Here is a 23,144-nt window from a genome sequence, read left to right as displayed (position 1 = left end):
ACCAAACAATTAAGTCACATCCCCAAAAGGCAGTGTAGGCCTTGTTGCCATGCATTTCTCTGAACCACAGTTGGATGCACATCACTCCTGCCCCCCTAAAAAGAGTAATTTGAGATACATGTTTTAAAACACCCAAATCCTGTCATGGGACCCATGTGATTCGACAGTATTTGAAGTCCCAAAGGGATTCCTTTGAGGGAGAGCTGCCTGCCCATGATGCTTAAAATGAGGGTTGTTTAAAATACATGATCTTTGGCTTGGTCTGTTTCTTAAAGGAAAGAATTATTTTTGCTGTTTGTAAGGGAGATATAGTATGTTTATCCTAGGACAGGTATTTTTCAGTCTTAGGTGCAGACCGTTGTTTTATGTTTGGAATTCATGGCCTCTAAGTAGCTGTATATCTCTGAAGAATGGATGCAGGCTTCCCTAGCTGACAACAGGGACAGGGATTCAGTTTTACTGAATAAAACTCGAAGCTATTTGGTGTTGGCAGTGGATGGTGGGGGTGCTGTGTAGATAAATACTGCCATTTTCTGCTGGATGGCATTTAGTCAAGACAGTGACTAATCAAAGTCTAGGTAAGATTTAATTTATGACACTGGAAACTAAACTCCAATGGCTTCCCATCACACTCAGAATTGATGACTTGACTCCTGCCTTCAAACCTTCCCCTACTTTCCTACTGAGTGGTTTCTTGCTGTCCTTTGAAGGCACAAAACTCACTCCTGACTCAGGGTCTTTGTTCTTGTTGGTTTCTGACTGTAACTCGCTTCCTATAGAGAGACCTGTGTTTCACCCCTTTTTGGTCAAGTCTCTTCTCAAAATTCTCTCTGGAAAGTCTTATCCTCCCCATCCTAACATGCCATCCCCTCATCGCTCACAATCCTCTTTCCAGGATTTACTTTTCACAGCACAGGTAGACACCTGACATCGTTTGTGTGTTATTCTCTCTCTTCCACTGGAATGTGAGTTTTACAGGGCGGGGACTTGGTCTCTCTGTGTCAGTCATCACTGTGCCCCCAGCACTCAGAACATCTATTACAAAATAGGTGCTTGGTAAATATTTGTTGGAAAAAGTGATCGGATGCATGAAGCAAAATGATAGCGTGAATATGGTATCAAAAACTGGACCCATAAACAGCAACAAGATAGCGGCCTCATATAATTTCTATTTTTCCTGCCAAGTAAAGGGCAAGTAGGGGCTTTTTAGATAGCATGTTTGTTTCTCTACGTGGCAGTTCATCATTAAAAGCCAGAAACAACAGACGCGTCAGAAGATACAAAGAAGTGTAAGAAAACTGACCTTTGGAATCACAGATAGGAAATCATAGTATTGGCAGCTTTTCTCTCAGTGGTGCAGAGCCAATAATAGGAAGCAAAGGGCAGGTGCTTTTTGCCATTAAGTCCAGTACTTTCCCTCCAAATGGCTTCATCAATGCCAAGGTCACCCAACTGAGCAAGACATTAGGGTGATTATCAGTCCACCGCCAGTGCTTAAGCCCTGGGGCATGTATATAAGAGCTAATGGCATTTTATCTTTTAATTTCACTTATGATAACAGCAATTTATTTTAAATTAAGTCTTCATAAATCTTCCCAGTGACCCAAACTACCAAAAACGTGCTAAGCTTTACAATGGCCCAAAGTCATATGACTCTGGTATAAGAAATAACCAGGAACTGGGTCTTGAAATTCCATTTCAATCATACCCCCATTCTTCCCACACCTCAGCTTTAACCTCCAACTCCCACACACAAATTCTCCCCAACTGCTGTAGATTCTTCAAAAATATATTGTAATTTTACCTTTTTGACTGTGTTCCCAAGGCCATCATTCTAATTAATCGCCTGATACTTGGATTATCCTCAGCCTTTTCTATGTAATGTGTCCTCAATCATGTTCCAAAGTTATGTAGATGTGAGTAGATGTAGCAGGAAGGGAAAGACAGAAGGAGAAGAGCCAGGGAAGAGAGTCACCATCCCCTGAGGGCTCATTATGTGTCAGGGGCTGTGATAAATAAATACATTATTTTATTTAACCTCCAGAAAACCTCTATTATCCTGCTTTAGGAATAAGAAAACAGAGGTAAACGTAAGTTAAGAAATTTACTCAAGGTCACACAGCTAATAGGTGTCAAATTGTGATAAGGATGCAATTAAAACAGAGAGGAGCGGGGAGCAGGGCAGAGGTCTGAGGAGTCGGGCCTGCAGGCCGGGGGCCTTTCCCTGGTGCCCGCATCTGCAGAGGCACAGCCCACTAATGGCTGCCAGGCTGGTCCCCTCACCCCAAGGCAATCAGCTCCAGGGCTTCTGGAGTTACCATCACTTCTGTAAAGCAGGTGCTTGTTCATGGCAACAAGCGTATGAGCTAATCGGACGATGGCATGGCTTTTATGTCTTATCTGGTGCTGTTTATCCCTCATTGACCCCAGAAAATATGCTTGAATGCCTCTGTCTTCCTTCTACTCATTTATTAAATGGAGAGGAAAGGGAGAGTCCTGCTACCAGCCAGGTGCTACGGACAAAGCAATCGTTACCTAATTCCATTTTCTCAGCAACTCCAAGAAGTAAGTCTCATTATTTCTATTTTACGTATGAGGAAACCAAGGCTAAGAGAAATTCAATCACAGTCCCAAAGTCATACAGAAAATGAACAAGTAGAAATGTGGACCTTGGTTTATTTACTGAAAGTTCCATGTTGCTGTGTTTTTAATTTTCTTTCTAAACCCTACTTACACATCAAGGCTGATGATGTACTCGCTCCTTCCATGAAATCTATCACACAATGAGCTCTCCCTGCTCAGAGTCTGTTTTACTCTTGTCATTAACAGTCTTATCACTTGGAGACTTTCCAACCACCCAGTTGTGACCATGCAACTTCAAGGTCTCAAAACTTCTTATTCTACTTCTGCTTTTCCCAAGCTACATCTCAGGCCAAAAACTTTAAAGCCTCTAAGAGGAAAACATTTCCCAATTCGAGTTAAAGGTTTAAATAACAACCCATATTCTCTAACACTGTTGCTATTTTCATGTGGGTTTTGTTTCCTCAACTATATCTTTGCATTTTTTTCCCACGAATAAAAGGACAGATTATGTCCCAAAGGTAGTAAATCTACAGTTTGCAATACGGAATGCACTTTATTCTAAAAGACAATAATAGATGATAAGATCTTTCATTTTACCTAAAGATCTATATTTAGCTTTTTCAGAATGTGATCTAGCTAAAGTGGTGGTAAAATTCGACTACTTGACCATTCAAATTAAAACTTACAATTCTGAGAGTAGCTGCCTGATCTCTACCTATCAGAGAAAAGAGGCTGTCACCCACAGCGGGCACTAGTCCCCCAGGGAGAAAGACCCCTGGCCCAATCATTATGTACTAAAGGCAGAGGGGAAACAGATGAGACGGGAAGATATTCCACAACTGGAGCAACTCCCTACTCCAACACCCAGCACAGACCTTGGCCAGCTGCTCTTGGATGTCTGTCCTCAAGACTTTTCACACATTCCCCTTGCACAACTGGCCATTAGATCCTGCGCAGTATCTTCTGATTTTGCCCATCCTTGCCATCCCTACTAGGACCACCTTAGCTCCGATCACCACCACTTCTCATGTGGACTAAAAAGACGTCCCTTCAGGCTTTTGTGCTTCTGGTCTCATTTTATTCCAATGCATGATGTGTCCTGCGATGGACCATATGATTTTTCTGCTTTAGATCACTTCATTCTTCATTTCTTTCCTAGGACAGAAAACCTTCAAGATGTGGACCAGAGTTAGCTCCGAAGTCTCATCCTTCCTCATTTTGCTCCCTAGCCACACCATTCCATCAGACACAGGGAAATAAACGTATCTGCTCTGTCAAGCCTTCCTACCATTGCAGGTAATAGATCTTCTTCCAGGAATGTGTTATCTTCCTTTTTCTCTTCTTAACTATTTGCTGTATTTTCCAGTCCTTCAGGATCCTTCCCTCCCTTCCTGAATCTGCCTCACTCCCACTGGAGCAGGAGTTCTCAACGGGAGGAAATGAGCTTTTCTCATCTCAGCAACCACCCCGAGGACCGCCAGTTAGGAGTATGTGCTAAATACTTTGTTGCTTCATGATAGAACAAGGGAAAGATGAAGTAATGAAGGACAGAACAAATGCAGTGTATTGGGAGTGGGGTTAAAGATTATATTTGTATCTACCCACTGATGCTTTGAAGAGGTAATGCTTAGTAATTTTTTTTTTTCTTTTGCAGGCAAGTAAAACACAAGAAAACATCAAACTCATGGGATTGGGAAGTTTCTGAAAAAACAAGCAAAATAAAATGCTACAGATAAGGACTTTAAAATAGAGAACACTTCATTAGAGAGTTAAGACTGTCTTGTAACCTTTATTTAATTAACTCATTTTAGCCATTGCCATGCCAACTGTAATTAGACGTAGGCTCAAAGAAAGCTGCCTTGACTTTATTAAGGTGAATTTAAAGGTGATTGATTTTCTGAAATCAGAATGATGATCCATTATGGTATTTTTACAACATGAGCTCAAGAATTGGGCCAGGTTTAAATTTTAATCCGATGAATCATAAACCCATCTCCACTGCAGCATGGATTAAGGGAAGCTGTATACCTCATGTGCCTTATTTATGTTATTAAATAGAATTAACAAATAGATACATTTACCTAAAGTCATGCTGAAACTAGAATATTTTCCATATGTGTTATAAAATACGATACAGCCTGTGAGGGAGGAGTGCAAATAAGAGCCTTTAATTTTAAGTCACTGAGCATTAATGCCAGAAGCAAAGCTCCTATTTACTGAGATCAGCCACTAACCTATGACACCTACACCTTTCATACAATTCCTTTCAAAACATAGTTTAGCTTTTGGTAAATGATGTCTCCTCTGCTGGTAGGAAAGTTAGTATTTTGCAAAGCAAATTATTTCATTATTTCATTTTTGAAGGGTTTTGAACATTAGAAAATTTATATTTAAAAATTTTAAAAACTAGAGGGGGAAGCAAGATGCTGGAGTAGAAGGACACTTGTAGCTCACTCTCCCCCACAAATACACCAAAACTCACATCTACAGACCTACTCAGCCAACCAGAGCACCTGCCGAACTCCGACATAACATCACTCTCTTTGAAAGACAAAGATGCCAAAAATCTGGTAGGAGAAAAGGAAAAAAGAAAGAAGAAAAAGCAAAACAGTGTGAGACTGATCCCACGGGGAGGGAGCAGCAAAGGAGGACTGGCGCTCGTTCACTGGGTCTCCCCTCTCTGACGGAGAGGCCAGCGGGGCGAAGGGGGATCCTCCAAGGCTCAGATCAGTCCCGAGCACCCCTTGACCAACAAAACTAAGTTGAACGGCACAAAGGGTCCCAATGACACCCAGCCCGAGATGCGAGCCAGCAGCTGGGGCCAGGACAGGCTGCCTGAGCTGGGCGGAGGTTGGGGCGGCTGCACTGAGGCAGCCCCAGGGGACTGCAGGGTGCTGCACGCCGTGGCTGGGAGGGGATACCGAACAAAACAACCTCAGTTCCCTATAAATTGCGAAAAAAGCAAAGCAACACGGCTTGTGTGCCCTGGGGGAAGGGGCACTGTAGCCTTTGTCTCCTCAGACCTGCACCGCCATTACTGGTGCTTCTAGCGAGAAGAGAGATGGGGCGCAGCCAGAGCTGCCATCTCCTCCTGTGCGCACGCCTGGGCAGGTGCAGGGCCAAGACCTGAATCCGCACCCAGGGGCTCCGCAACCTCCTAGGCAGGACTGAGACTTGTTTACAGCCCAAGGCAGATAGGATCTTTCTGCCCTGGCACCTCAGAGAACTCGCGCTGCCAAGACAAACAAGGAGCTGAGATTTGGCACGGAGCAGGGGTGGAGCTGTTCCGCGGTCTTCCCCAAGCCCACCTCTCGAGCACTGACGCAAAGCAGAGTGGGAAGCTGCATAGAGCAGCAGAGCAACAGGCACCGGGAGAGGGCAGGCGGCCACCCACCTTCCTGGCAGGAATGCAGCACATGATCCCGGTCCTGGGAGGGGGCATGATCCACCCACCTGCCTCGTCAGAGCACAGCATCTGACTGTGGCATCGGGAGGGGGAGTGACACACCCGCCCACCGGGTAAGAGCTCAGTACCTGACCCAGTGTTGGGAGGGGGCATGATCTGTTAGCTGACAGCCACTGAGAGCAGTACACACAAGGGTGCCAACAAAGGGCCTCTGGAAACAGCAAGCTCAGTTCGTGAAACAGGGCAAAGACACAAAGACCTCTTGATAAAATCATTAAGAGCACATCATCTCCAGGAGAACTAGATAACTGATACTCCTTAAGCCACAGTGCCAGAGAGATATGAGCAATATGAAGAAGCAGAGGAATCACTCCCAATTAAAAGAGCAAGAGAAATCCCCTGAAAGCACGATTAAGGAAATAGACATTGATGGCCTACTAGATCAAGATTTCAAAAAAGAAGTGATAAAAGTACTGAAGGAACTAAAAGAAACAGTATTTAGAGATATAAAATATGTCAAAATGAAGTTGAAGCTATAAACAAGAGCCAAGTAGAATGAGTAAACTCATTTGCTGAGATAAGAGCTGACCTAAAGGCTGTACAAAGCAGGCTAGATAATGCAAAAGAACGAATAAGTGACCTAGAAGACAGGACAACAGAAAGCACCCAATCAGAACAGCTGAGGGAAAAACAAATAAAAAACAATGAAAATGATATAAGGGACCTATGGGATAATATAAAGTGTGCCAATCTGTGCATAACAGGGGTTCCAGAAGGGGAAGAAAGAACAAAGGGGATTGAAAAGGTATTGGAAGAAATCATAACTGAAAACTTCCCAAACCTAAAGAAAGAATCAGATATCCAAGTACAGGAGGCTCAGAGGGTCCCAAACAGGAAGAACCCAGACAGACCCACCCCAAGACATATAATCAAGATGGCCAGAGTCAAGGATAAAGAAATGATCCTAAAGGCAGCAAGAGAAAAACAAAGAGTGAGTTACAAGGGAACCCCCATAAGGCGCTCAGCTGATTTCTCTACACAAACACTACAGGCCAGAAAGGAGTGGCAAGATACATTCAAAGTCCTGAATGAAAAAATGATGCAGGCTAGGATACTCTATCCAGCAAAGCCATCCTTTAGAATAGAAGGAGAGATAAAGAACTTCACAGACAAGCAAAAACTAAAAGAGTTTAGCAACACTAAACCCATGCTAAAAAAATATTGACAGGTCTACTCTAAATAGAAAAGCAGCAGGATGCTACAAAAATGAGAAACTCATAACTGGAAAGGTGGTAACTACCATGAATTCCAAATAGAATAAACACAAAATTGTAAAAGAAGACATCTAAATCATTAAGAGTGGGAGAGGGAAGCAAGGAAAGCCACTGTGGAAAACAGTATGGAGATTCCTCAAAAGACTAGGAATTGACTTACCATGTGACCCAGGAATCCCACTCCTGGGCATATATCCAGAAGGAACCCTACTTCAAAATGACACCTGCATCCCAATGTTAATAGCAGCACTATTTACAATAGCCAAGACATGGAAACAGCTTAAATGTCCATCAGCAGATGACCGGATGAAGAAGAAGTGCTACATTTATACAATAGAATACTAGTCAGCCACAAAAACCAACAACATAATGCCATTTGCAGCAACATGGATGTCCCTGGAGAATGTCATTCTAAGTGAAGTAAGCCAGAAAGAGAAAAATACCATATGAGATCGCTTATATGAGGAATCTAAAAAAACAAAGCAAAACATAAATATAAAACAGAAACAAACTCATACACATAGAATACAAACTTGTGGTTGCCAAGGGGGCGGGGGATGGGAAGGGACAGACTGGGATTTTAAAATGCAGAATAGACAAACAAGATTATACTGTATAGCACAGGGAAATACATACAAGATCTTGTGGTAGCTCATAGTGGAAAAAAAATGTGACAATGAATATATATATGTTCATGTATAACTGAAAAATTGTGCTCTACACTAGAATTTGACACAACATTGTAAAATGACTATTACTCAATAAATATAAAAAATTTTTTTTTAATTTTTAAATTTTAAAAACTGAGATGCAATTTATATATAGTAATATGCACAGGCTTTAAGTGTACAGTTTGATAGGTTTTGCACAAATCTGTGAAACCCACACCCTTATTAAGATTTAGAATATTTCTATACTCCCGGAAAGTTTCCTCATGTCCACTCCTTATCAATTGCCCATCTCCCTTTGCAGTAGCAACTACTATTCAGATTTGTACATTCATTAAATAGTTTCCTATTTTATTCTTACAAAGAGAATCTTAGAATATGTTACTCTTTTTGCTCTGGCTTCTTTTACTCAGCATTCATGAATGTTCTGGGTATTTCAGCAGTCTGTTCTATTTACATTTAAAGTAATTCTTGATAGGTAAAAATTTACCATTGCCATTATCAAAATTTTTTTGTTTGTTTTGTTCTCTTGTCTCTCTTTTCCTCTCTGTCTTCCTTTTTTCTGTTTTTTTTTTTCTGTATTGATACACTTCAATTCCTTTCTTTTTTTCCTTTGTGCATTGGTAAATTTCATAACATTTTTCTGTACATATCTATGCCCTCAGCAAATGTAAGTACATTTATGCCTACCATTAAAAATGTTATCCCTTATTTCTTTTTCTTGCCAAGTGCAAAGGCTATGACCTTGAGAACAATGCTGAATAGAAATGTTAAGAGCAGACATGCTTATCTTGCTCATAAACATGAGGATAAAAAGTGTAAGACACTATGGTTCTTCATAGGTATCTTTTATTATATTGAGACTGTTAACCTTCTATTACTTGCTTGAGAGTTTGTTTTTTCTTTTTTAATCAGGGATAGATGTTGAATTCTGGAAAATTCTTTTCATCTATTTTATTCATGTTTGTGACTTTTCTACTTTATTGTGTTAGTATGGTGATTTCTACTGATTAATTTTTAAATATTACACCAAAATGGCAATCTGATGATAAAGCCCACTTTCTCACTATATGCTATCCTCTGATTATAGTGCTAATTTAATATGTTAGTATGTTAAAGTTTTTGCATCTATATTTATGAGAAACATGTATAAATTTGTATAAATTTTTCTGGGTAATGTCTTCGCAACTTTTTATATTAGAGTTATGTTGTATCATAAACCAATTTGGGAACTCTTCCTTATCCTTTATCTGAAGGAATTTGTAGATGAGTGTTATTATTTCTTCTTAAACGTCTGTTAGGATTTATCAATGAAGCTATCTTGACTTTCAGTTTTCTTATGACAGATGTAGGGCTATTCTGATTTTCTCTTTTATCTCATGTCCATTTTGATAAGTTGTATCATTCAAATCATTGACCATTTGATCTAAATTATGAAATATATTGGCATAAAATTCTCCAAAGTATTTCTTTATTATCCTTTTAATTAATGTATGCAGAAACTATAGTAATGTTTGTCTTTGTATTAGTTTTCTATGGATGCTGCAATAAATTAAAATAAAATTCACACAAATTATTGTCTTACTGTTTGGGTGATCAGACATCTACATACGTATTCTGCAGTTGTTGGGTATAACATTCTATAAACATCAATTAAGTTACATTGGTTGATAGTGTTCTTTAAATCTTCCCCATTCTTACTGATTTTCTGTCTCCTTGCTCTACCAAATACTGAGGAAGGACTGTTTAAAACCCAACTGTTACTGATGATTACCAGAATTTGTATCATGTGTTTGGACTTCTGCTATTAGGTGCATACATATTTAGGTTTTTATGTCTTTCTGATGAACTTACCATTTTATTATTATAACAAATCCTTATTTGCTTTTAGTAATATTCCTTGTTAAAAGATTTATTTCATCTAATACTAACACATCCAATCAAGATTCTTTGATTGGTGTTTTATATCATTTTACTTGAAATTTTTTATATCTTTATATTTGAAGTATAGCAGCAGATACTTGAATCTTGCTTTTAGATTGTCAGTCTTTGCTTTTCAATTGGTATATTTAGTCCATTTATACTTAATGCAGGTATTGATATGGTTATGTTTACTTTTTCCATCTACTTATTTCTTTTACATTTTTTTCCAACTCTTGTTACCTGTTCTCTTCTTTCCTATAGTCTGTTTAATTGAGCAATTTTAATGTTCTTTTATCTGTTCTGTATAATAGCTATGCCTATTTGTTTCATTTTTGATCAGTGCTCAAGAATTTACACTGTACATACTTAATTAACAAAATCTATGTTCAAATAATATTATACCACGTTATGTATAATGTAGGAAGAATTTTGGAATAGTAAAATTCCATTTTCTTTCTTCCTGTACCTTCTGTTATTATTATTTGTATATTTTATTTTCATGTTATAAATCCCACAATAAATTATTACTATTTAAACATCTAAATATTTTCAAAGGAAATAAAATGTCTTTTATCTTAGCCATAAATTTATCACATCTAGAGATCTTCATTCTTCTTGACTATCAAAATTTCTGTCTGGAATTGTTTCTTTTAGTGCAAGAAAATTCTTCAATATTTATTGTATTGAGCTTTCATTAGTAATTAATTCTCGCAACCTTTGCTTGTCCCAAAATGCCTTATTTATCCTTTATTTTTGAAGAATTTTTTCCTGATTATAGAATCCTAGGTTGGCAGTTTGTTTCCTCTGCCATCTCCTCCTTTTAGCCCTTTAAAAATACTGTTCCATTCTCTTCTGGCTTGAATTGTTTTGGACGCCTAGTCTGAAGTTTTCTTCCCTGGTTCCCTTGTATGTAATGAGTCTAATTTCTCTGGCTGCTTTTAATATTTTATCATTAGTTTTTAACAATTTGATTATGATGTGCTATGGCATGGTTTTTCTTCATGCTTTTTTTCCTTGGGTTTCATTAATCATTTAGATCTGTAGATTAATATTTTTCATCACATTTGAAAATTTTCAAGTCATTATTACTTAGATATGTTTTTTCCTGCCCTTTGTCTGAGACTATAACTATATTTATATCAGACTCTTGACATTTCTCCAAGTTCACTGAGGCATTGCTTACCATTTTCAGTCTGCAAAAAAAAAAAAATATATATATATATTTCTCTTGCCCTCTTTTCAAGTTCAGTTATCCTTTGTTCTGTAGTGTCCAATATCTAACTAAATATATCCAGCTAATTTTTCATTTCAGATTGTGTTTTTTTCAGATCTATAGTTTCCTTCTGGTTCTTTTGAAAAAAAGTGTTTTACACTTCTCTCCTTGCATTCCCTATGTATTCACTTATTGCACACATCTTTTCATTTGAATTTCTGAAAATGTTTATGAAAGCTACTTTAAAGCCTTGCCTGCTAATTCCAACATCTGTGTCTCCATTAATCAGTTTCTTTTATTTTTTTTCCTTTTATTTATGGCTCACATTTTCCTGTTTTTTCTCATACCCAGTAATTATGTGCAAAGCATTGTGTATATGCTATGATATTGAGAGTCTGTGTTTTGTTGTCTTCCGTTTAAGAGTGTTGAATATTCTTCTTGCAGAAAATTAATTTACTGGTGAAGAAGTTTTATTCTGTCAAGGTGACCTTTGCGTTTTTTATTAGGGCTGATCTAGAGTAGCTCTTATTCCAGGACTAGATTTGGCCTTCTTCTATAGTGTGACCTCTCCAAAATTTCAACTGAATTCTCCATGTGTTCTCTACTCTGGCTAGTCAGAACTCCAACATTTCTCAACACTGTGCAACTTCTGGAGTCTTTATTCATCTCACATACTCTTGGCAGTTGTTCTCTGCTAGATTTCATAGCATCTCATCCTATGTACATGAAGTGTGGTATTCAGCTAAAGACTCAAAGGGAGCCTTATACAGATTTTTTTTAGAAATATTTCTTTGAACAGCTCCCTACTCTCTAGCACTCTGCCCTTCAATATCCAGGGCCTCAAAAGTTCTTTCTATCTTTGGTTTTCTTCACCAAAAATATCACTATTATCCATTTGGGCTCTGCATCCCTGTACTGTGGTTTGGAAAGTGCACCAGGAAGAAATCTGGGGTGAATTTGGAGCTTAACTCAAACACACCTTTCCTCTCAAAGATCACAGCTCCCTGTTTCACTGCCTGAAATGGTTACTTTATAAATTTTTGTCCAGTTTTATAATCATTTATGGTAGGAGAATAAATCCATTATATGTTACTCTCTGATGACCCCATTCAATAAATTTTAAATTTATCTTTTAAGTTACTTGACCCAAATCTGTCTCCCTGAAATTTCCTGCCATTTCTGTTGGTTCTAACTTCTGGAGACCTAACATGGTTATTACTATTCTAAACTAGTGTAGTGGACTTAATCCACCGGTGCAAAGAACCCAATTCACTAACTCAAGGACTCGGGTCCTATAATTCTCTCTTTATCCTGCTACATTTTTTCCCTGTCTATTGGCTCATTCCCATCAGTGTGTAAGCTTCTTTTGTCTCATGTCCATCTCTAATTTCCTGTCCATTTTTCTTCCTCCTGTCATTGCAACATTCCCGAAAATGTAAAAATAGTCATATTTTATTCAGTTTCCACACATTCATTTACCTCCCTTTCTTTCCTCAAGCCCAGTAATCAGGCATTCACTGCAGCCACGCCACTCTGCAAGTTCACAAACAATATCCTTCTTCCTAAAACTCTGACCAATATTGATTTTCCTCTTTTTCTACTTTCAGTGGGACTTGATATACTTTATTACCTATCTTCCTTGCTATATTTCCCGTTTTGCTTTCAGGGGCCCAGAGTCCACTGGATTTTTTCTTACTTCACTGGCTTCTCCTTCTCCCTGTTTCCTTTGCTGACTCCTCCTCTTATTCTGAAATTTTAAATTTTGAAATGCCTTAGGTCTAGACCCTCTTGTTTCTTCCATATCATTGTTTCCCTTGGGACAACTGCTACTTTTTGCATCTTCTCCACTTGCACTGAAGACACTTTCACATTTACCTTATTAGGCAAAATATGTGCTTCAGTTAAGGATTCCTCTTTCTCTCACTTGCTACATTCACCTTATACACTTTTTGTTTGCTTTGCCTCCAAAACAGTATTTTATATTCAACTGTTTCTCATTACCTTGACCATGACCACCCTCATTCAAGGCACTATTTATCTTGCCTCAATTTCTGAAATAGCCTCTTACTCACTATCCTTGCTTTCTGGACAGCTGCTAGTGTGATAATTAAAAACATAAATCAGGCCTCGTTAAAGGTACAAATGGCCTCTCTTTGCATTTAGAAAAAAAAATCCAGACTTCTAAAATAGCTGCATATTCAAATTATGCAGGGTGCTTAGACTTAAACTTAGCTGCATATTAGATTCAACTTGGGGAAATTCCTGGTACCTGGGTCTCACCTCTAAAGATGTTTATTTAATTGAACTTCAACCTGGACATCAAGAATTTTTTAAAGCTCCCCACATAATTCTAATGTGTGACAAAACTTGAGAACCACTAACAGGGGAGTTTTGAATTGAAAAAAAAAAAACGCCCCAGAGATCTGGGAGATAGATCTATACTCAAAGATTAGGATTTAACTTGGCCTAGTTAGGACCAGAAAATAGTCATCAATGTTTTCATAAATCTCTCAGGAGATCTTATGGTGAAGTCCAGATCAAGAACCGCTGCCCCACATCATCTTGCCCTTGACTCCTTATCTAGTCACTGACCTGCTTGTGAAGCACATTTTCTTTCTCGGGACTATATTAGCTACCTAGTGATTTAACATTAATTTCATAGACGCTTACTTAACAGATTTGAAGAACAACATGGACACAAACTGCATCATCCTGAATGGCCAGGCTCAATTTCAGTTCAACTGACCTTTCTCTCAGTCAAAAAAGCCTGGTTGCCTTTCCTGCCAAAGCAAGAGATTCAAAGAATATCCAAGGATATTTTTATCTAGTATTTCTGTTCTCTGACCTGGATCCTTCAGAGCAGATTATGTAGGGAACAGGCTGATGCACTCCCTGCTTTGCCCTTCACAGATGATAGTCAGAGTCAATTCTTATGAGAAAACCCTTGGGAAGCAGTACCAAATTGGCTTCCATTTTTATTTATCTTCAAAAATGGGGAAAAAATTCATGCATCCCAATTATTATCAGCATAAAGCCATTTCTGCCTTTAGTTTGTGTCTATCTTTCTTACTTACTCACTCAGGGAAAATCTCTTCCACAAATACAAAGTTGCTGTCTTCATGTAAATTCTAAACATGCTTTGCTTTCTTTTGTTGGCAAATAGACAAAATGGGGATTCCTTTTCAGCCAGAAAGGTAGGAGAGGTATCATGGAGACAAGGTGGAAGGACCGAGGAAAGGCATGGGAATCTACTGCTCAAGAAAGAGTCTGCTCAGACAAATGGACTATCCTGAAAGCCATGAAAATCATTCCCTCCTGACAATTACAATAAGAGCCCAATATTCAAGAACTTTAAAAGGCAAATAATCAACATTAATATAAACCTTTAATTTCATCCAGTTACTTTTGCAATGTGGATGAATATTGTGCTGGTGGATGAATGCACACAGTTCTTGGAGAATCATAAAATCACAGAATATCCATGCTCAACGCTCAACGGACTTTGTAGAACACTAGCTGCTCATGTTGCAAATGGTAAGTGTGAACCTTAGCGGGCGTCTGGCGACCTGGACTGGGATTTGCAGTAAGACGGCTGCTTACATTTTAGGTGCACTGTGAGCAAGCCCTGATAAAGTTCTCTGCAAGTTAAACTACCTTATCTTAATTTTTTCATAAATATTACCACACTTTGCTTAATTTATTAAGTATTATTTATTAAACATCCTCCCAAAATGATGAGAGATTTAATGCTCAATAGAAGAGAGGAAGTAAGAAAACTGTATTTCTAAAACTGAAACAAAAAATATAAAAAGCTACTATTTTTTGACATTAGAAAATGTGATATATGGCTTTGAGAAATATTTTTAAAAGTCATCAATCTAAATAATAATATAAAAAGTGCTATCTAAAATAAATACAACACAGCAACAGCTCATGGACTTTCGTCCTCAAAAAACATTGAGTTAATGTAGGGACGCTCTATTTCATGAATTAAATCCGATGACCCCCACATCTTCATTCACACATTTCTTCTCTAATTTTTGGAAGCTTCATACTTTAGGTAAATAAAACCTGGCTTGGAGTTTAGGGGAGTCCATAGTTGGTATCTATAGCTGTGTGTGTGTGTGTGTGTGTGTGTGTGTGTGTGTGTGTGTTTTAAGTGGAATGACAGCAAATTTTGTGAATTCTGGTTATTTTCAAATTTCAAGCAAACACCATCGGTGAGTGCTGTTGAATCTGCCGCATAGATGCCAGGCTTCCTCAGTCATTCCTTACCTCTTACAATTAGCTGGCTTTGGTGTTCCACAGCCGCTGCCTCGTTTCGGGCTATGCAGGTGTAATTCCCATTGTGCATCAGGGAGAGATTGGAAATCCTTAAGGAGCTCGTGAAGTCGATGTTGTCAATGGTCACCCCGAGGCTCGCTGGGATTGGCCGGCCATCCTTCTGCCAGGTGATCGTGATGGGTAGGTCCCCTGAGACCACGACACACGGGATGAAGACCCGCTGTCCGATGGAGAATCTTGGAAACTCAAAAGGTTGGATAAAAGGTGGGACTGAAAGGAAAGAAAAGAAAAAGTAATCAAAGGGAGATGACAAGGAACTGTGTAACATCCTACACTCTCCTCCCCTTAACCCTTTTGCATGACACTGAAGGGTAATACAATCACTGCTACAGCGTGTAAGTATCTGAACTAGTAGAAGATGTAAAACTGCTCTCTTCTTATTTGAATTTTCTCATTGATCTAAATGAAAAGTGTGGCTTGATTTGTACTTCAGCAAATATGCTTAATCTAATTTATTTTGATAAATTAATACAATAATCATTTCAGATTCTGTACTTTTCAGTGTAAATACTGTGAAAGAGGGATTGGGTTTGGTTTCCTCCTGGAAGTTTTAAAACTATGTGTATGAGAGACTTCCTTCCTGCTTTGCTAATATTAGCACTACAATTCCTGTTCCCCCTTCAATCCATCCCATGTCTTGTTAATTGGTGTATATACTTTAAGCTTATTGAAGAAGGAGAGATTCCAGTTTTACTGTTAAACATTTTTTAATACTCAATGTCCAACTAATAGCAAATGTTAATTTAAAAGATTGACATTAGGACAATTGCATCTTTACTCTGCATCCCTCAATTTTACACATTCCTTGTACATGACCTTAAAGTATGAACTGGTCTATTACCAGTTTGCTGAGTGGTTAAGATGTGTTGCTACTGAGGACAAGGTTATAGCCTTCAGTCCGGCCAGCCATGGACACAGCCAAGCTCAATCTGGAAAGCTCTTTCCTGATTCAATCTCCCTAAAAAACTCCTATTTATCCTTCTTGCCTCAGGACCATTCTTCCTCAGCAACTTCCTAGACGGCCTCACAGGGTATCAGCATCATAAAGTGGTCAAAATGGAGCCAGTGGTGCCCACTCTGAATCCTATTTTGGTTCCTTGTGAGTCATGGGCTCATGGGCAAGTTGTCAGTATGCTCTTCCAATCAGCATCTCAGAGTAGTAATTCATAGATTATTAAATTATTAAGACCATAATAGCTTAATATAAACCAGTTATTTTAGTAGGTGATTTTACAGGATGAAGTTATTAAATAGCAGGGTGTCTGCAGACTTTATTCATTAAATCAACTGTAATCTCATTTAATGATCAGCTCAGGGGAGTGTTAGGGATCCAGCTGAGAAACAACTGAATGAAAACCATTCACTCACTCATTCATTCATTCATTCTCTCAAGAAGTGCTTGCTGAGCACCCGGGATGTGCTTGACCACACTGTCTGTGCTGGACAGACAGCAGTGAACACAGTATACCATCTCTACCCACTGGGGCCGTCATGCACAGTCATAGGCAGCGGACATCAACAAAGTAAAGCAGCGGCTATTCTGCTATTCAATACTATGACTACTACTATATGCTTTTAAAATAAGTTGGAAGCTCTATCTCTGAATTGCAAATACAGCCAGAGTAATTGGGCAGGTGGCTCATCAGGTCTCATCAGAGAAACAAGCAGGCAAACAAACCACTGAAAGTACAGACAAGCATATTCAACGTCAAAACTGCTGGGGGTCATCAGTGAAAAGTCAGAACTCCGGGTGTGCAGGAAGCTGATCTTATGCGAAGAGAAAAAGATCTCAGGATGAGGGTCTACGTGATGCTTAACACCAAAGAGTCAGTGACACTTCAGAAATGTGGGTAACATGAGTTTTGTTTTTGTTTTCTTTTTTAACTGATTCCTCTGCAGCTAACTCTTGCCTCTGTTCTTGTAAAATTGAGACCTTCCTCTATCTTGTAACTTTCTTCTACTGTAAGGAGACATTCTTATATTTAATAATCATGGACAGCCGACATCCTGCCCAGTGTCTGTTCACAGTTGCCATCAGACACGGAAAGTGCCGCTGTAGCAAAAGTGCTTGTGTTTCTCTAAATCTTGCCCCAAGTGTCACAGATGTTCACTCCATCTGTAAATATTAACACTTAATAAATTGCCATTTTTTAAAAATGAACTACATTTCATCTTCTTTGGTTTCTTACACACAGAAACCTATTGTGAGTCTACTCAGACTCGGCACCCACTGCTGGCTTGGTGCTGCTCCTTATCTGATTTACAGATCATTTTTCTAGTTAGAACTTTGGGGCCAGATGCCTTGGGTTTAAGTCCAGCTGTGCCACTGGCTAAAGTCGTTAACACATCTCTGTGCCTCAGTTTCCACTCCCAGGAGTGTCGCTGTGAGCAGTGAGTGAGTTAGCACAGGGGTTCACAAACCTTCACATGCACCTGAATCAGTTGTTGAGCACTGATTCTATTTCATAAGGAAGTAGAGGGGAAAAAACATAACAGTCAAGTGAAACATTATTGGGCCAGGGAGAGCACTCAATTTCTCTTATAATAGGGAGAAGGAAGAAATACATAAGGACTTACTTTCTATTCCCCAGATCAAGAAAGAAAAGCAAGACATAGCACATTTTGATCTGTTTAATAAGAAAACAACATGGAGTGCAGGCTGTCAATAATTATTAAATATGAGTGTCTTCTTTATAGCAGAAGAAAATTATAGAATAGAAAAAGGGCACATACCTATTATTTTTCAAGAACAGAGGCAAGACATAGCTACAAGGGAATCAGTTAAAAAAGAAAAAAAATAGAATTCATGCGTTCCATAATTCTAAAATATCTGTAATTTATTGGTTTATAGAATTCTAAGAAATAGAATTATAGTTACAGAAGTGAATTTCAGAGTGTTTTGCCAAGAAGCAACATTGTTAGTAATGAAGACCCATGCCTCCAAAGCAGTGAAAACACAGGTCAGAAAGCGCAGGCACTAACACTCCCCCACGTCACTCAAAGGATAACCCCTCGTTTTGAACGTCCTTTGTTAGACTGTTGCAACACTCTTAGTTATCTCATTTCTTGGTCTAAACCAGATGCTGATATTTCAGGCTTACTGATGAAGGCTCAGTAAGAAGCCATGGTTGGTAAGCCAAAGATGGGGAGAAACTACAAAAAGAGCAGACACAGTGCAACACACATAGCGGCTGGGGGACACTGCCCTTCATAGCCAGTTTGTTTTGGCAGTTAATACAATAGCATAGTGCCTGATTAAGACTCTGAATCATGTTGCAGTCAATATATCTAATGGGGAAAATATTTTTATGTATTTTTACTTATATATTTATATATCTAAAATGTTTTAAAACATATTTATAAAAAAAACTTTCCAAGATATTTTAAACAAAAATGTTCATGATGGAAGAAAGGATTTATTTAGAGGGAAATGTCATTTTCGCAGAATAATGTCAGAATCAGTTTTGTGGCTTGTTCTTTTGCTTGCCACGTTACATTGGGATGCACTTTTTCTTAATTGAAGTAGTCGGTTTCTAATGTGTTTCTAGTGTACAGCATAGTGATTCAGATACACACACACACACACACACACACACACACACACACACATATTCCTTTTCATATTCTTTTTTATTATAGGCTATTACAAGGTATTGAATAGAGTTTCCTAAATGCAAATCAAATCAAAAGACCTATGTATCAATCATATCACTTCTCTCCTCACTACATACATTGTTGTCTCCTTTGCTTCAGCCATGACTCACAAGTCAACTATATAAAATATTTAAAAATGTCTTAAAAGGTCCTAAATCTTGTATTTTACATCCAGAAGATAGAATATTGGAGGCAAAAAGTAAACCAAGTGATGCAAAAACTCCTGTAATGATATTGGTAAAGCCAAATCACTTGTTTGAGACCCATTGCTTTATCTGATTCACTATATCACCTTTGGAGGTAAAATCTCTGAATATTCTTGACAGTGAAACCTTGAAACATTACAGGAGCAGAAATTCTGAAAGTGATCTGCAGCAGGTTTCCACATAACCTTCCTACATGAAGTATGTAAGTATCTGCTAAACGTCACTTCTTACCAAGTCTGTATATTTCATTCTACGCAATAGTGGGGGTTCCTTTCCCTGAGGCAGTTCAGAGCCACTGAACATTGCCAAATGCTAATTTAGACTCATTCTTTTCAAACCATTAACAATGGCATTAAATCAGGCTAATATATTTCTGTGTCCTGTCCCTCAAAAATTAACAATATATTCTTTTTCATAAGGCACAAAATAATTTTTATTTTTCTCCCCAGAGCAGAGTATGATATATTGAAAGAAACATCAGTTGAGTGTTGGCCAATCTTGGGTAGTTGGCAGTGTTATCTTGATTCAGCTTTTTCAACTCTATGATTCCATTTCTTCATGTGTAAAATGTTGACAGTGCAACAATTCATGAGTGCTGGGGGAGGCTTTCTGTAACACGCCAGCCCCAGAGCCCAGGTGGTGCATAGAAGTAGCTCAATTTAGCATCCTTCTACCTCCCCTTTTCCTAACTCTTTTTTTCCTTTTTGTCCCAACGCCCAGAATTCATTGGGAGAATCAAATGTATTACATGCATGTTGAGACACATAAGGCTCTATTTCCATTGCCATATATAATTTCATCAATTCCATATTCTGCCATTTCATTTCCAGTGGTAATTTAACTCCACGAGTCTTCATACAATTCTCAGGTTGACAGCTTTCGGTATCAGACTGCTCAAGAAGTCTGCTTGAAGCCAAAGTCCTCTGAGTCGTGGCTGCAGATGTTTTAATTTTCCCAGCTCCTTCTCTCCATTCTGTTTAATAAGCCCTTTCTTCCCAGCCTTTAAGAAGTTTTTCATAAAGTCTTCATAAAGTCTCCTCTGAGTCGTGGCTGCAGATGTTTTAATTTTCCCAGCTCCTTCTCTCCATTCTGTTTAATAAGCCCTTTCTTCCCAGCCTTTAAGAAGTTTTTCATAAAGTCTTCATAAAGTCTCCAAAAATTGCATCTCCTAGTCCTGCCCATTATGGGAATGCAAATCCCATGGCTGGTCTCTGAGAGTTCAGTCCCAATTACCTACCCATCTTAGGTGCCATATGCCCACCAGGTATGCCTAGAACCTGTACAAGCTTAGAACTCTGGACTGTCCACTATCTGTGGCTCCACAACTGTGATGCTGAGGCACATATGTGACCTGTGGGTTGAGCACGTCGCTTAATGGACTGTCAACCCATAAGACAGATTACTTGCCCAATTCTGCTACTTTACAATGTGCTTCAGGTTCCAAAATTGTAAATTACTGACCCTGGGTGATACAGTCAGTCCTCCACTCTGCTCACACAATTGAAGTCTTTCTCCATCCACCCCAAGTTCAAGATTCTACAATGAAATGCATGACTCACTCATGAGTATAGTGATCAAAGTACATGCCTCTTTCCTGAGTGACCCGGGAGACAGGAGATATAGCGAGTTTATCTTTTTTATTTCCCACAACTAGTGGAATAAATAGCATCTTACTCATTGTAATTGCATAATAGGTTTTGAAAATATCTTTCAGAGGTGATGATGAGCATGTGTTTCTGCCCTGCACATCAGACAATCCTGAAGTTATGAATACAAAGGGAGACATGCCCAGGACATAACAGTGATGAGATGTGAAGGACAAAGGTGAGGCTCCTACTCTGTCTGATTAACTGAGGGACCAGGACTTCTCACTAGCAGATCCACTGAGCCATGTCTCCCACTGCTGGTACAGCAAGCTGGGGAGATGCAGTCAAGACCCGGCGGTGTATTCAGGTATAGCCATCCGTGCCAACTCTGAACCACCCTGTGAGCTTGTTCCCCTGAGCTGGGCTGCCTCTGGCTTACCATGAATTAGACTGCCGGTCCTCGGCTGGTGCCTGCTAGAGGAGGAAGGGCAACGGGTAGCTATTCAGGGGGGATGATGCAGGAGCAAGAAGGGCATGGCTGGGAGTCAGCAGGTGCTACATAAAACAAAGCTCCTGTGTGTGCACATAAACGTGGGCTCCTTGGGAAGCCCTTCTTGACTTCTCTGTCTAAGCTCCCCTGGGGTTCAGTATGAACTGATTTTAACTGACACACAAATACTGACCTAGAAATAAAAGGCAGGCGTGAGCCAGCAGGGTGTTCTCTGACGCTGCTACTGGGTGGGAAGGACAGAGGAGTGAGGCGTGGTCCCTCTGGGGCAGTAGGACTGCTTTCAGGGTCCATCTATAACGTTTCCTAAGGGAGTTGTGAATTGGGCATACTTATGACAGCCGAAACCATATAAAATATTAGAAATTAAATAGGTTAAAAGTATCTATTTTTCTTTAGCCAGAGATTGAATATACCATATTTATATTTCTGTAGCTGAGTTAAGTGGGAAGTTTGGATACATTGAGGGAAATTCACAACCATGCATTACTTAAGTCATGCTGAACTGAGGAGAGAATCCCTGCTTGGCTGAGAACTCTGTAAGACAGGCGTCATTACAGAAACAGTAAGCTGGAGTTTCAGAGATTACTCAGCTCCAGCCACATTCTAAGTGATAGGCAACATTCTCCACGGACAGAAAACAACCGTGGGACCAAATTACACAGATTTACCCCAATTTCAGAAAGCTCTAGGTTCAAGGAACCTGCCCTGACTTGAAGGACTGTTTACAATTAAAACAAATGAACACACAAAATCATATAGACAAATTTCACAATTCCCACTAAAGATGAGTACCTACAGTCCTCAGTCTCTGCACAACTGTCCTACTGCGGTTAGAACATCGTGTACTGCAGATATTGCTGTGGTAAAACACACCTTTTCTCAGATTACACTGCAATTTTGACAACGAGTTGGAACTATTTTGTTTTCTGTTGTTATTTTTTAATGCCTGTTATTTTTTCAATGTAGAATTATTGTCCTCATTTTACTCAATGAAGAGTTCAAGATAGCCAATGAGGCGTTAGGGTTTTTTGTTTTGTTTTGTTTTTCAATTATTAGAATTGAATTGCAAAGTGTTTGTATGGTAAATATGATTCAAAATTATCTAATTTAATTAAATGGACTAGTAGAGTAGGAATAATAAATGTTGTCACCATCTCTGCTTGCTTATGAGTGTCTATAAATCCTAGACAACTGTCTATAAGAGTTTAGAAGAGTTCCTAGATTCCATAGCAAAGGGATAGGGACCTCGTTCACTTGAAAAATTCATACAGAGTATGAAGAATATTAAAAACCTTAAATAAGCAGTTCATCAATTCGAATGGAGCCTGTGTGCCCCTGACTAACAGATCTCACCTACCCACTCTGTTCCATTTGTCAGCTCACTGCCGTTGATTTGCCTCATCTCCATTTTCATCCAAAACTCCTTCCCAACTTCCTGCCTGCTTGTTCACTTATCTGCTAAGATCTTCATCTTGAGGTCCCAGAAGCATCTCAAATTCCAAACCAAATGTGTCATGTTTCCCCTTGATGTAAGCCTCTCTTTCAATTCTCTGTTCCTATTAGTGCTAGCCAAGTCTCCCAGCTGCAAGAAGCTCAGAATAATAAAAGTTACTATATAAAGCTTGTATGTAATGTAATGTAATGTAATGTAATGTAATGTAACAGAACAGAACAGAATAGACTTTTCCTAGCTGTAGCTTCCTCTGTATCTCCAACCACTCTCAGGGCTGCAATGTCTTGTCTGCTCCATTTCTCAGTATCTCTTGCATCTGGCTC

General features: G+C 39.0%; 1 protein-coding gene across 1 annotated transcript in view; it reads right to left on the bottom strand.

Annotated features, from left to right (window-relative positions):
* DSCAM (DS cell adhesion molecule) overlaps window positions 1-23,144 on the bottom strand; it is a 664,279-nt gene that overhangs the window by 211,350 nt on the left and 429,785 nt on the right. Inside the window, exon 9 of the mRNA XM_032462442.1 lies at window positions 15,343-15,621. Within this exon, the coding sequence (XP_032318333.1) occupies window positions 15,343-15,621 (279 nt within the window). The remainder of the gene's footprint in view (window positions 1-15,342; window positions 15,622-23,144) is intronic.

Source organism: Camelus ferus, chromosome 1 (assembly GCF_009834535.1).
Source record: "Camelus ferus isolate YT-003-E chromosome 1, BCGSAC_Cfer_1.0, whole genome shotgun sequence".
NCBI classification, from domain to species: domain Eukaryota; kingdom Metazoa; phylum Chordata; class Mammalia; order Artiodactyla; family Camelidae; genus Camelus; species Camelus ferus.
Note: the sequence above shows the minus strand (reverse complement) of the source record. Positions and strands in the feature narration are given on the sequence as shown.